The sequence below is a fragment of the Triticum dicoccoides genome, chromosome 1A (assembly GCF_002162155.2).
Source record: "Triticum dicoccoides isolate Atlit2015 ecotype Zavitan chromosome 1A, WEW_v2.0, whole genome shotgun sequence".
NCBI lineage: Eukaryota > Viridiplantae > Streptophyta > Magnoliopsida > Poales > Poaceae > Triticum > Triticum dicoccoides.
In genome coordinates, this window is record NC_041380.1 from 133049188 (window position 1) to 133063818 (window position 14631).

At 47.1% G+C, this 14631-nt stretch overlaps 2 protein-coding genes across 2 annotated transcripts; both read right to left on the minus strand.

Moving 5' to 3' along the window:
- Window positions 1-7078: 7078 nt before the first annotated feature.
- On the minus strand, window positions 7079-8104 carry LOC119366906 (glutathione S-transferase 4-like). The gene is made up of 2 exons (XM_037632591.1): window positions 7828-8104; window positions 7079-7753 (listed from the first exon to the last, which is right to left on the minus strand). Exons 1-2 carry the CDS (start codon window positions 8027-8029, stop codon window positions 7284-7286), a joined length of 672 nt encoding a protein of 223 aa, XP_037488488.1. The 5' UTR covers window positions 8030-8104; the 3' UTR covers window positions 7079-7283.
- A 312-nt stretch (window positions 8105-8416) lies between these two features.
- On the minus strand, window positions 8417-12332 carry LOC119366917 (asparagine--tRNA ligase, cytoplasmic 1-like). The gene is made up of 6 exons (XM_037632600.1): window positions 11847-12332; window positions 10298-10891; window positions 9933-10180; window positions 9716-9845; window positions 9444-9502; window positions 8417-8894 (listed from the first exon to the last, which is right to left on the minus strand). Exons 1-6 carry the CDS (start codon window positions 12330-12332, stop codon window positions 8711-8713), a joined length of 1701 nt encoding a protein of 566 aa, XP_037488497.1. The 3' UTR covers window positions 8417-8710.
- Window positions 12333-14631: the final 2299 nt, after the last annotated feature.

Below are 14631 nucleotides of genomic sequence, written 5' to 3' on the forward strand. Positions count from 1 at the left end.
GGGTAGATCGCAGAACGCGACAGATCACCAGATCGGACAGAAGGATGCAACAGTGTCAGAGCACGGTACAGGTGTTGACGGGTGGTGTACAATTCGTGGCGAAGAGCTCGGTTACCTCTATCTAGCCCATCAGCATGCAGAACCAGGTTCTGATGGTAGAAGGGCTCTCGGATGACAGTGGAGTAGGCAGCAGTGTAGTATCCCTCCGCACCAACATCGGATGCGATAGCAATGTGCCTGAAGGGGGAGGTGTCCAACTCCTGATACTCTCCAGGAAGACGTGTCAGAGCATCATAAGCAGCATCGTGGACCGCCATATCGATAGTCACTCCAACACCATGAGCAGTGTGCAGCACGGTAGTGGAGTCATACTCCCGAGAGTAGAGGTGGACGATGGCACGGTACTGCTCCTGGTTGAAGTCCTGATACTCCTCATATACGGTGTACTCAGGGTGCCAGCGATAACCCAGATAGGTCATCATCTCAACCAACACAGCAGGTGACCCTGAGGCACCAATGGCCATCGTGTGGCGCATGACCTGTCTCGTGGGTTCCATCTGAAAACAAAGATGTTTCAAAGGAGTCAATTGATAGTGTGGATAATGTTCAATATACCACTCTAAAGAATAGCTAGGGCTTATCCAACTTTGGGGTGAACGTGGTCATGGGATCCTAATGTTAAAGTTAGTGAAATCGTTTAACCCGAGTAGGAGAGAGTTTAGAGTCCCAGAGTAAGGATCGAGGAGTGAAAGATACTAATACCTCCCAGATGGTGACGTGGGCCCGTAAGGCACACAACCATGTTAGTAAAAGTTTTTGTAATGTCTAGACTCGACTTCGGCCAAGGAGTGTGGAAGGAGGATTCCTACAGGCAGTCGGCTCTGATACCAACTCGTGACGCCCCCGATTCAATCGTACACTAATCATACACGCAAACGTGTACGATCAAGATCAAGGACTCGTGGGAAGATATCACAACACAACTCTACAAATAAAATAAGTCATACAAGCATCATATTACAAGCCCGGGGCCTCGAGGGCTCGAATACAAGAGCTCGATCATAGACGAGTCAGCGGAAGCAACAATATCTGAGTACAGACATAAGTTAAACAAGTTTGCCTTAAGAAGGCTAGCACAAACTGGGATACAGATCGAAACAGGCGCAGGCCTCCTGCCTGGGATCCTCCTAAACTACTCCTGGTCGTCGTCAGCGGGCTGCACGTAGTAGTAGGCACCTCCCGAGTAGTAGTAGTCGTCATTGACGGTGGCGTCTGGCTCCTGGGCTCCAACGTCTGGTCGCAGCAATCGAGTATAGAAAGGGGGGAAAGAGGGAGCAAAGCAATTGTGAGTACTCATCCAAAGTACTCGCAAGCAAGGAGCTACACTACATATGTATGCATTGGTATCAAATGAAATAAGGGTATCATATGTGGACGGAACTGCAGAATGTCGGAATAAGAGGGGGATAGCTAGTCCTATCGAAGACTACGCTTCTGGTAACCTCCATCTTGCAACAGGAGAAGAGAGTAGATGGTAAGTTCACCAAGTAGCATCGTGTAGCATAATCCTAACCGATGATCCTTCCCTCATCGCCCTGTGAGAGAGCGACCACCGGTTGTATCTGGCACTTGGAAGGGTGTGTTTTATTAAGTATCTGGTTCTAGTTGTCATAAGGTCAAGATACAACTCCAAGTCGTTCTGTTACCGAAGATCGTGTCTATTCGAATAGATTAACTTCCCTGCAAGGGTGCACCACATTTCCCAACACGCTCGATCCCCTTTGTCCGAACACACTTTTCCGAGTCATGCCCGGCCTCAGAAGATCAACACGTCGCAGCCCTACCTAGACACAATAGAGAGGTTAGCACGCCGGTCTAAATCCTATGGCGCAGGGGTCTGGGCCCATCGCCCGTTGCACACCTGCACGTTGCGTGGGCGGCCGGAGAGCAGACCTAGCAACCTCCATTACAAAGGAAGTTGCATTACGCGGTCCAACCCGGCGCGCGCCGCTCAGTCGCTGACGTCACGAAGGCTTCGGCTGATACCACGACGTCGAGTGCCCATAATTGTTCCCGCATAGATGGTTAGTGCGTATAGGCCAGTGGCCAGACTCAGATCAAATACCAAGATCTCGTTAAACATGTTATCTTGAAATAACCGCGAACGCCGACCAGGGCCAGGCTCACCTCTCTCCTAGGTGGTCTCAACCTGCCCTGTCGCTTCGCCACAAAGATCCACACAGAAGGGCCGTTGGGACAAAGGTCCTTTCAGCCCCCAATCCGTGAATCACTTGCGGGTGCTCCACGAGCCGACCCGACTTTAGTCACCACATGTATCATGTATAAAGTATATAGTATATACCCGTAATCACCTCCCGAGTGATCACGGCCCGATAGTACAGCATGGCAGACGGACAAGTAGGTAGGGCCACTGATGATAAACTAGCATCATATACTAAGCATTAGGATTGCAGGTAAAGGTAACAACAGTAGTAGCAAGGACAGGCTATGCATCAGGATAGGATTAACGGAAAACAGTAACATGCTACACTACTCTAATGCAAGCAGTATAGAGAAGATTTGGCGATATCTGGTGATCAAGGGGGGGGGGGGCTTGCCTGGTTGCTCTGGCATGAGAGAGGGGTCGTCAACACCGTAGTCGTACTGGGTAGTAGCGGTGTCGGTCTCGGTGTCTAGCGAGAGAAGAGGGGGAAGAACAAAAAATATTAAGCAAACAGATGCATAGCGATGCATGACATGACAAGTATCGGTGCTAGGGGTGCCCTAACGCGGTACGAGGTGGTACCGGTGAAGGGGGGAAACATCCGGGAAAGTATTCCCGGTGTTTCGCGTTTTCGGACAAATGAACTAGAGGGGGGAAAGTTGCGTGTTTGCTATGCTAGGGATGTGTGGCAGACGAACGGGCTGCGTATCCGGATTCGTCTCGTTGTTCTGAGAAACTTTCATGTACAAAGTTTTTTCATCCGAGCTACAGTTTATTTTATATTAATTTTAAAAGATTTAAATCATTGTAGGATTTATTTAATTATTTTAATAGAACATTATCCAGAACAGTGAAAGGTGATGTCAGCATGACATCACCATGATGTCAGCAGGTCAAACCCAGCTGACCAGAGTCAAACCTGACCTGTGGGTCCAGTGGGACCCACCTGTCATAGACCTAGGCTAATTTTTTTTGTTAACATTTAATTGGCAGGTTTAATTAGAGTTAATTAGTGATTAGATTAATCTAATTATGATTGATTAACTTAATTAATTCTTTAATTAATTAATTTAATTCATATTTATTATTTAATTACTTCTTTTTTTAATAACGTTTTAGGCGGGGCCCATGTGTCTGTGGCCCAGAGGGGCTAGCGGGCAACGGGTTTCGGGCGCCGGGGCGGGGCGCATCCAGGCGCCCATCATGCGAGGGGATGAGGCCGGCCGACCGGGGCTGCGCCCGGCAGCGTTGAGGTCACGGCGGAGCGGCACCGGGGTGTGGCGTGAGCGAGCGCAGGGGACGAGCTGCGGCATGGTTAGGCGCCCGCGGGCACAGTAGCGCCGGCGGCGACCGCACAAGAAGCAGCAGCAGTGGGTGAGCGGGAGCAGACGGCGGCGGTGATGCGGGTGGCGAGCGCGAGAAAGCGACAGCGGCAGCGGGCGATGCGGCTGGAGCGGCATCAGCCAGTAGCAGCGAGAGCCAGCAGCGACGAGGGCGGAGCGCGACGTGGGCAGAACAGCGGGTCCGGCGAGCGGGCCGTGGGCGCGGCTACGCGGGGGCAGGGGCTGCGTGCAGTGGTGCGCTGGGCGCGGCCCCAAGTAGCACGCATGGGAGGAGGAGAGCGCAGCGTGGCGGCGATGGCAAGCGCGGGCTACGGAGCCGCGGCCCTGGGAAGCCAAGACCCAGGCGGGCACATAGGCGGACAGGGGAGGCCGGAGGAGGCCCCAGCGGGCGCGACCAGGCGGGCGAAGGCGAGGCGCGCACGAGCAGGGAGAGAGTGAGGAGGGGCGCGCGGAGATGAGCGCGGCGGCGGGGCTCACATGGGGGCGTAAGGAACGGGGCAGTGGGAGTCGAGATGGTCGACGGGGACGGCGGCGTAGAGGAGGCAGGCCGGTGGAGGGGCTCCGGCGTGGCGGCGTTCAACGCGAGGCGGCGTGGTCCTGGCGCAGGGGCGGCGACAGCGGCCTCCTCTCAATCCCGATCCAAACGGGGGAGAGGGGGAGATATTTTGGGGGGAGTGGGGGTGTCGGTGGTTGACTGGGAGGGGAGTGGGGGTTAAGGAGTCCGGGTGGGCCTTGGCTCAGTTGGGTAGGACAGCTGGGTCGGAGCCCAGTGGGGGGTGCTTCCTTTTATTTATTTTTGTTTCTTTCTTTCTATTTTGTAATTTATTTCTTTTATTTATTTTCTATTCTATTTTATTTTATTTTAAATCATTTAGCCAAATTCTAAAAATGAGTTTGCTGCACTATAATTAACTATGCCATTTTTGGCACAGTCCGAACATTTTTGTTTTAACGTTTGTAAAATCGTTTGACTTAATTTCAAATTTGAGTTTGAATCAGTTTTGAATCACCGCGAGGTTAACAATAGTATCCATGGTGACGTGGCACCATTAGCGCGGGATTACTGTAGCATGATTATCCGGGCGTTACAACTAACATGGCAGGATCTAGATTGAGTGTTCGAGGAGAAAATCAAGGTGAACAAGACGCCCCGGTCACACATGCTGAGTTTCGGGATTTGCGGAAGATGGTTCAAGAATTTTGGAGGAGGCTTAACGAGCGCCTTCTAGCAAGTGGTGATGAACTTCGACATCGACAATACCCTGCCGCTCATGACAACAAAGAAGACACGCTTGAGGGCATGATGCTCGTGGGCGTGTCACTACTACTCAAGTAGTGCAGCAAGGAGGAGATGCTTGGGGACATGGTGTTGCTGCTGTTCATGGGCGTGTCGCTACTACTCCTGAAGTGCAGCAAGGAGGACATGCTAGAGGGCATGCTACTCCTACCCCTAGGTGTGTCACTGCTTTTCTAGAATCGTAGTAAGGATGTCATGCTCGAGGGCAAAGTTGTGGCACCGGTCGGCAAAACGATGACCGACGGCAAAGCATGGTCATGGTTGATGGACCAACTCCAGTTATTCATAGCCCATGTTTACATGAGAAGCTCATTCCTAATGTTGCCATCTCAACCACCATTATTGTCCCAACATTCATAAAATATGTGCTACAAATTGCATGTGAGGAAGAGAGTCCACAATCAAAATCCCACAACTTGAGTGTGATAAGAAAATCAAGCTGAGTGGCTCCACCAAATGTGAGGAAGAGTGTCCACTTCAAAAATCTCACAACATGAGAGTGGAAAGAAAAGTGAGTTCAGTGACTCCACCAAATGTGAGGGTGAGATATTCCACCACAAGGTTAGAGACATGAGTGAACCACAACATAATATATCACGTCATCCAAGAGAGAGGATTAGTGAGTTGTTTGAGTCCACCAAACGCAAGCTTAAGGTGTTTGCCCACAGTATCAAAGAGATGAGTGATTCATAAAATAAAAGTGGAGAGGAATATTGTGTTACTAATGATTCACAAAACTCTCTTTCTTTGCAATATGTGCAGGTGCAAAAATCATACATAGATGCCCTTCTACAACAATGGGAGGATGAAATTCAAGAACAAATATGGTGCACGTGTGGTAACGCTACACAATATGCATATGTGCAAATTAATTTTCAAAAGCGCGTGGAAGTACTCAATGAGGTAAAAGAGAAAAGATCATCCATTTTGATGCACACTGAGGTGTGTACTTATGAGTATTTAAGCAATGGCGCGATAAGATTAGAGAAAAATTGTTGGGCACATCATCCATCCAGGAATATGTTCTTTTCAATCTTGAAGAGACTATATAAGATCCAATAATATTGAATGTTGCACATGATTATTCATATTTCCCTTTGTCTTCTTATTTTGTTTTGTCCTCGGCTATTATCTTGTAGGCCAAAGGAAGTTGAGGACGAATTTTCTCCAAGAGAGGGATGATGATATGAACATGATCATGGTTGCTTACAAGTTTATACTACGTGGAAATATTAGTTGAAAGGAGTTGTTGAGTCGAACAAAACATCATGTGACATTCATAAACATTTGAAGAAGTTTGCAAAGGTGAAAGCTAAATTTATGCATTCCATGAAGTATTTGTGTTACCATTGGGGTATATCACCAGAAACTACATCAAATTTACTTTCCAACGCAAGAAATCTCACATCATTTGGAGTTTGAGTCAAGCGTTCTAGTCATTCTCGTAGAAGGTATCCAGACTGTTAAGGCTTCGCGAATTTCCGAGGAGCTTTCCAACAACTTTGAAAGTTGACAGCTTATTCCCCCAAGGAAGCCATGCTAAGCTGGTAATTTTCTAAACATTTTCACACCTGGCTATAAAACCTCATATCCCTCATCCTTTAAGAAATATGTCCAACTATTTACTACAAGCTTATGCGGCAAGATTGCTGTAGATTCGAGAGATACTTACTACCTTTCCTCTTGTGAGTTCATCTGGATTCACCAGAAGGACCCTCTCGATCCCCCTAATTCGTGCTCTACGGTTCTGGTTGTTTTATGTGGGTTAGTTTCGATTTATGATTTTACGATTGTTCAGATAGCGGGTTGAAGTTCTTGGAGCTCCGGTTAGCCATCCTCGATGTACGGATTGCATCCAACCTTGACGGATACAAAGTTAGTTATCCCGACTGCTTGCATCTAGTTATCTCTTCTGATTCGATCCTACGACGTGAAGATCAGGCCACCCTCCGACGTGAACTCATTCAATGGTTTGCACCTATCATGATGTGGTGACACGCCCTGCACTGTGATTCGTGTTCGGATGGCACAAAGATCGTTCGCGTGAAATCGGTAGGTAAGAAACGTCAGGTGTGTGTCTGTCTTTTTTTTTTTTGAAACTGGTGTGTGTCTGTGTCATTATATCAATATAATATGAAAATATATTTCGTAATGAGCAAGTTTGATGTTGATATATTTTAATATAAAAACTGATCAAATTCAATGAAGCTTGACTTAAAATAAACATAAAATTTTAATTATTTTGGAACCGATGGGTATCTTGCATTTTATTCAAGCGTGAGACTCAAAACACGAGCCACTGGCACAGAACATATCTGCCGGTACAACGCAAAACCGGACAGGAGACTCGACAGCCGACAGTGACTTGCTCGATTCTGGTGAACGTGGGCGGCAGTCCGGTGTAATTGCCAGGCAGTCATCACTCCTCTGCCTTCTTTCCAAGCCCAAGGTCCGGCGGCATGAGCTCCGTCACCTTCCTCGCGGCCGGCCTGGCCTTGAGCCCGTCCCACCACGCGTTCACGTGGGGGAGCTCCGCCACCAGCGGCGCGTACTCCGTCTCCATCAAGTAGCGCGTGAAGGGGAAGTGGCTGAGGTCGGCGAGGCTGATGTCGTCGCCGGCGAGGTACCTCGACGCCGACAGCCGCGACTCGTAGACCTCCAGCACCTTCTTGAGCTTGGCCACGTTCTCGTCCACCACCGCCTGGTCCCGCGCGCCGCCGAGGAGCGGCAAGATGATGCACTGTACCACGATGGCGCTGACCGCCGGGTTGTACTGGTGGGCCTCCACCTCCAGCCACACGTCCACCATCGCCTCCGCCTCCGGCGAGCCGCAGCCCAGCAGCTCCGGCTTGTGCTTCCGGAGCACGTGCCTCGCGATCGCGCGCGACTCTGCGTGCGGAATTTCAGACTGTTAATAACTCGTTCCTACTCCTGAGAATAGAGGATGATGGAAATGGGCGTACCGAAGAGGGTGAGGTCGCCGTCCTCGAGGACGGGGACCTGGCCGAAGGGGTTCCGGGCGAGGAAGTCCGGCTGGCGGTGGTCGCCGGCCGCGCGGCTCATGGGGACGAGCTCGTAGTCGACGCCGGCCTCCTCCAGGCACAGCAGCGGGCGCGCCACGAACGGCGACACCGCCCACCCGTACACCTTCACCGCCGGCGCCATTGCACCTTGCTTTGCTCTGCTGTGCTAGCTTCCGCTTCTTGGAGATGGACGCGTGTGTGTGCTCTGCTAGCTTGAATGCGCTCATACACATAGCGGAGTTGGTTTAATAGGCGGGCCAAGGCGTCACTGCTTGCGTCCTGAGCTGACCGACGATGCGGTCCGGATCCACATCGTCGTACTATGATGTTTTTTGTAAGCCCGGTGGGTGAGATGCCGCATGGGCAGTTCGTCGCCGAGCAACTTTTTCATCGTTTTTCCAGTAAACAAATTAAACCTTTACATCGTTTGGAACATGTTTTCTTATAATGACTTTAAGAAAGGAACTGGGGTATGAACTTTGGGCTATTGTGGGTCAAGGTGACACCAATTTAACATTTTTCCCCCATCTAACCAAGGCATCTTCAAAACAGCTCGAAGTTTGCAGACATAGGATCCAAACAGGATATCAAATTAAATTTACAAAAAGAAGATGCTAAGGACCAATAATACTTCAACGTTCTAATCTTAAAACAAGCCTGATACTTTTTTTAAGAATCACAACAAGCCAAGACACGAGACATATCAAATGATATCAGCATGCGTATATATATCAATCTAACCGGACGGCCAACACTTCTTCAAAATCGCTAACAAAGTGTAGAATTGACGTTCTTATATCTCAAGGCAGACATCTGCAGCCCTTCAAAGATCGGCCCTCCCAGGGTATCTTGGGAATGGGATGACATCTCTGATGTTCTCCAGGCCGGTGGCGAAAAGGATCATCCTCTCGAACCCTAGGCCGAACCCGCTGTGCTTCACTGAGCCAAAGCGTCGGAGGTCCAGGTACCACTCATATGGCTCCAGAGGAAGATCCGCGTCCAGTATCCTATAGAACAAGATGTTACGCGGTCATCTCACAGGTCATAAAGAAACAATCCATAAGTTTGTATCCTTTATGTAGAGCTCTTACAATTACAAAATCTGTCAAGAACATGAGAATGCAAGTTTTTTACAGTACAAAATGTATTCATTGACATCGATTTGTACCCAGAAAAAAAAGGCTAACCGGAAGATGAGATTGCTAGTGTTTAGAGAACCAAAACCATACTGCATGTTGGGATGATGCAACTACTATCATCATCATGTTGGGTGCGTCAATCCACAACAGTGTTTAACAGTATCAGACACTAGCCAACAGACATCCTGGTGTTAAACAAAACTAAGATAATATATGCCATAAGCAAAAACAAACAACTCAGGTAGAAAGCCCACAACTCTCTAACAACAGGGTGATCACTACAAAAAAATCTACTTGTACAAGAAAAAAGCAGATCTTCACTCGACTTTGAATCATTCAAGTAGCAACAAGAATAAAATAACATGTAAAAGTCACTGAGACACAAAATAGTCCACAGTCAAATTTAGGTGACACTACCTTTGCTTAAGAATATCAAGACGCTCCTCCCTTTGGCTTCCACCGATTAATTCACCAACCTAGGAAAACAGTACTCAAAAAGTAAGTGACCACAACTATAGATTTAAGGCATGAATCAGTACTGAACCTACCAGGCACAATTCCCACTGTCATGCTTAACAAAGAATATAAAAGATACAAAAATTGAACTGTGGAATGATCATCATTGCAAGACTATTGCTTTCGCAAAAGTATAAAAATCATTTGATATCATAATTTAACAGATTATGTACCTTGGGAACAAGAACATCCATTGCAGCTACTGTCTTCTGGTCATCATTGAGCCTCATGTAAAATGCCTTTATTCCTTTTGGGTAGTTATACACAATAACTGGCTTCTTAAATATCACCTCAGTCAAATACCTTCATACCAAAAGAAAGAATTATACAAATCTAAACAAGGGTAAATAACTGATACCAGAATAGCAGTAGAGATTCCAATCTCCATACCTCTCATGCTCAGATGCTAAATCAATTCCCCATTCAACCTTGTTCTCAAACTTCTTATCTACACCTTCTAAGATCTCCACAGCCTTTGTATATGAAATGCGTTCAAACGGAGTAGAGGAAACAAGCTCCAGACGCTCAATTGCGGTCTTGTCCACATGTTTAACCATGAATTCCATGTCTTCTCGGCAATGCTTGAGTAACCATTTGCACAGGTACTGTACATACCTTTCAGCACAGTTCATATCATCCTGTAGCACGGTTCATTAAGGCCAACATTAATACCGTTCACCAAAATAATTTCATGTAATAATCTAGATAGATAAGCCAAGCCAGAAACAATCTGAATGTAGTTAAGATGGGCTCACCTGCAAGTTTGCAAATGCAATTTCTGGTTCAACCATCCAAAACTCTGCCAAATGTCTTGATGTATGTGAGTTCTCTGCCCGGAATGTTGGTCCAAAGGTATACACATTACTGAGAGCACAAGCATAAGTTTCGACCTGAAGTTGGCCTGAAACAGTCAGAAAAGCTTGACGCTTGAAGAAGTCATTCTCAAACGCAATTTTCCCATCATCCTTGAGTGGAAGTCCAGGTTTCAACTTAGAGCGCTCTTCCACCCTTAACACATTCTCTTTAGCTTTTGTAAGCACGGAAACAGCAGCAGTTATCTCTTGCTTGCTAGCTTTTGCTGCTTTCAATTGAGCAACTGCATCTCCTTTCTCTTTAACAACAAGCTTAGCAGCCTCAACGTCAGCTTCTGATGGTGCAGGGTTCTCCTTAAGCTCCTTCTCCACCTTTTCAGCCTGGCTGAATAAGGCAGTGACTTGGAACATCTCACCTGCACCCTCACAGTCGCTGGTGGTTATTATGGGGGTGTGAATATACAAAAATCCATTTTCATCGAAAAAACTGTGGGTTGCGTAGGCAAGCTGGTGCCTTATCCGAGCAACTGCGCCTATCTGCAGAAGATTAGAGAGCAAGTGTTAAGCTAATTCTTACAAACCAAAGCAGAGGGGAATCAGCATGAAATAATGAATTGCAAGAAGGTAACATATTTCTTTCTCATTACTGCAGAATCTAGCCTTGGTATACTGTACACCAATATCCAAACAAGCAAGTTCATCAAAATGCTAACCAGCTTTTCATAAACTATATTTCACGATGTAAGAACAAAACAAAGTATAGAACCCCCATGGTGAAATAGTCCGATTGCATATGTGGTGGATACTTCAGAAATGGTAAATCAAGCCATAACTGCCTCTATCTATACTATAGTAACATATCACAGCCAAGCAAATCCAGCATCCATCCATTAGCGGCCTGAATTAACTAATGCTTCCCATTAACACCGTAAAATTGAAAAAAAAAAACATAACAGAAAACTGCATCACGAACCAACAGCCTTTAAGTTCATAATACATCAAGCAACCAATCCTATGACACCCTAGTATGCTGCAAACTCCATAGCTTTAACTAACTAAAATTCTCACCGGGCAATTGCAAAATGAATGCTTAGAGGTAAGACTGAAACTAGTCATTTTGATTAGGTGGCACAAATGAAAAAAGATAAACAGCATACCAATACAAAAGGAGATACAAAAAGACATCCTGTCATTCGGAAATTCCAAAGGGGTACGCCTCACAGGAATAAATGGATACTGGCATTACTATCAAGGAACTGCGGATTCTAAGAATCAACTTCATCGAACTATAAAAAAGGCCAAAACACTTAATTTATGTATTTGGACTGTCTCAATAATCAGCAAGGGTGAGTAGAAATGAGCAAACACTACATCTGCGGGTACAGCCGTACACGGAAAGTTCTGGATTCATATGAATCACTCGAGATTCTCACGACAACGTCCAAAATCCAGTTCAATGCGTAAGAATAGGAAGAAAAACTACGATCTATACCGTGTTGGTGCGTGCGCGGAGGTGGACGAAGTCCCTGAGCGTCTCGAGCGTGATCTTGGTCTTGGGCAGCGGGTAGGCGGCAGCGTCCACCTCCCCGAGCTCGATGACCCGCTCCACCTTCAACTCGATGCGCTGCTTGGCTTCCGCGGGGGGCTTCTTGAGCACGCCCTCGACGAGCACGGAGGTGCCCGTGTGGGTGAGGCTTGCGAGCGGGTGCACGTCCTTGTCGACCATGACCTGGAGGTTCCCCTGGCAGGAGCCGTCGTTGACCTCGAGGAAGGCGAACTCGCCCTTGCCCTGCTGGCGGCCGGTCTTGACCCAGCCGCCGACGACCACGCGCTCCCCGGCCATGGCGTCGCCGGCGTCGAGGATGGCGCGGATGCGGGTGCGGGAGGTCGGCGGCTCGAGGTCGGAGGAGGGCGACGAGGAGATGGAGGCGGCGGCCAGCTGCGCCGTCGGCGGGGCCGATGCCGCGTCGTCGGCCATGGCGGCGGGTTCGCTCCGGGGGCTCTGGCGGCTGCGAGGGGATTAGGGTTTTTTGGTGGTGCGCGCGTCTGGACTGCCTGCTTGGTGGTGGCCTGGTGGATAGGCTGCGATGAGTGAAGAGGAGAGGACGAGGGACTCCACAGCCGTCGGATCAGCATTTGAAGGGGCTGCTCCCACAACGTTGGGTTGTCTCCATCTCTCTTGGTACCATTTTCTAGTGTTCTAGCAACAGAATCCTGCCCAAAATATCTCATTTTGCATATGTTCTATGGATTTGGTGATTATGATAAGGCACTTAAGATAACTATAATGGCATTGTATTGGCGTTCAAAATACTAGTTATATTGTTAAGTTTATTTAGGGCCTCGGAATTGGAGTCTGATTCAATCCCTGCACCAGGTTATACCATCGGGCTATAGTTGGATTGGAGCATAGTTTAAAAAATCGAACTGGACTGGTGGTTCCATGGAGAAAATGGGAATCGGTGCCTGTCGAACCAATGAGGGATTTGTGATCAGGCACTTTCGAGCCACCAAACGGGACAATCAAACTACAATTGAAATCGAAAAACCTTGCGCCTTTGGTTCGCCTTAAAATGTGTGCACCTCTCCTATGGGTTTTCTGTGTAATAGTTTTCATTACTTTCTAGTTGCTTCCTAAAACAGTTGCAAAAATTATGTTACAATATTGGTTTGTAAAATTAATTGCTCCTGGAAATCTTGTGTGTAGAAAAATGCAATTCAATTTATCCTCTGCGCTTATGTTTTAAAAATCTATTCAACAAAAAAATAATGCAATTTAAAGTTTCTTATTTTGATTTGCACATTTTTATTTCCATTATATGTGAACCATTCTACCGCCAATTTCAGTCATGCTTTAACCATTGTTTCAAATTGAGATAAGTCCATGTTATAACCTCGAACTACCATCAAAGTCTATAACACAACCGTGATCTACGAAATCGTTTACGTAAGTGCATCTAGTGCCACCCCTAGTTGGTTTTGGAGTATTGACGACAAACCTAGTTGAGGGACTAATGTGTTTGTGAGAATTGCAGGATAACACAGGTAGAAGTCCCTCATTGATTCGGTTTTACTACCAGAGATGACCCCTAAAAATGTATGAAGACATTGAAGTCAAAGGGGGTATATGAAGATATTCATATTGAAGACTATGACAAGAGAAGACACTATATGAAGCCTATGGAGCTCGAAGACTTAGATCTTTTGTAGTTCTTTTTCTTTTGTGTTGAGTCATAGGAACCACCGTACTGTTAAGTGGGGTCCAAGAGAACCAGTCAGAATGACTGAAGTGATGCCTAAACCAAAAAAACCTATGTCTTCGAGTGAAGACTATAAGAGCGAATCTTGTCCAGAGTCGGACAAGTCAGCTTTGCTTGTAGCCCAAGTAAAGTTGCCGTGTGAGTTTGAAATCTAACCGTTGGAACACGTGTCAGTTCCTTAGTGACCCAGGGTCATTTCGGACAAATCAGGTCGGGTTGCCAAGTGGCTATAAATAGCCCACCCCCTACAACCATAAATGGTTGGCTGCTCAGATTGAAAGTACGGCTTTTGTCGTTTGAGAGCAACCCACCTCGAAGCCTTTGAGAGAGAATTCCTTGCGAGGATAAAGCCCTAACCACCAGAGCCAGAGAGAATTGGGCATCACTTAAGTCTTCTTGTCTGTGTGATCTGAAGACTTATTACACTTGAGGACTGTGCATCCTCCAGCCGGTTAGGCGTCGCGTTCTGAGCATCCAAGAGACATTGTGGATTGCCGGTGAACGAAGTCTGTGAAGGTTTGGGAGTCTACCTTGAAGACTTACCAGAGTGATTGGGCGAGGTCTATGTGACCTTAGCTCAAGGATAATACCGTGAGGACTGGGTGTCCGGGACTCTGTGTCCTAAGGTTTAAATACCTAGCCGCTCCAACCAAACGTATAGTTGTCACAGCAACTGGAACTGGTCCAACAAATCATTGTCTTCAACGAGTCACTGGTCTCATCTTTAATTCACTTTACTTACTGTTACTCCTTGTGAAGTCATTGTATGTTTGCACTATCATTTGTCTTCAGTGAGTGACTGCATGTTCTGTTTGGCTTCACCATATCTTTCTAGCTGATCCTTACTACCTAGCTGCTATTAGTCTTTGTGCTTTCACTTCATTGAATACTTGACTATGGTTTGCCTAGTGTAGTCTACCTTCCGCTGCATGGTAATAGGTTTAATTTTATCGTTTATCTTCAAAACTTCTATGTTCTAAAGACTTTTATAAAATCGTCTATTCACCCCCCCCCCCT

What these genes read in the sequence shown, in the direction of transcription:
- LOC119366906 (XM_037632591.1), bottom strand. Translation starts at nt 8,029, where the DNA reads ATGGCGCCGGCGGTGAAGGTGTACGGGTGGGCGGTGTCGCCGTTCGTG. An exon ending in CGGCGACCTCACCCTCTTCG is followed by an intron (nt 7,754 to 7,827) that starts GTACGCCCATTT and finishes TTCCGCACGCAG; the next exon opens with AGTCGCGCGCGATCGCGAGG.
- LOC119366917 (XM_037632600.1), bottom strand. Translation starts at nt 12,332, where the DNA reads ATGGCCGACGACGCGGCATCGGCCCCGCCGACGGCGCAGCTGGCCGCC. An exon ending in TGGATGTTCTTGTTCCCAAG is followed by an intron (nt 9,503 to 9,715) that starts GTACATAATCTG and finishes CTGTTTTCCTAG; the next exon opens with GTTGGTGAATTAATCGGTGG. An exon ending in CTTGATATTCTTAAGCAAAG is followed by an intron (nt 8,895 to 9,443) that starts GTAGTGTCACCT and finishes CTTGTTCTATAG; the next exon opens with GATACTGGACGCGGATCTTC.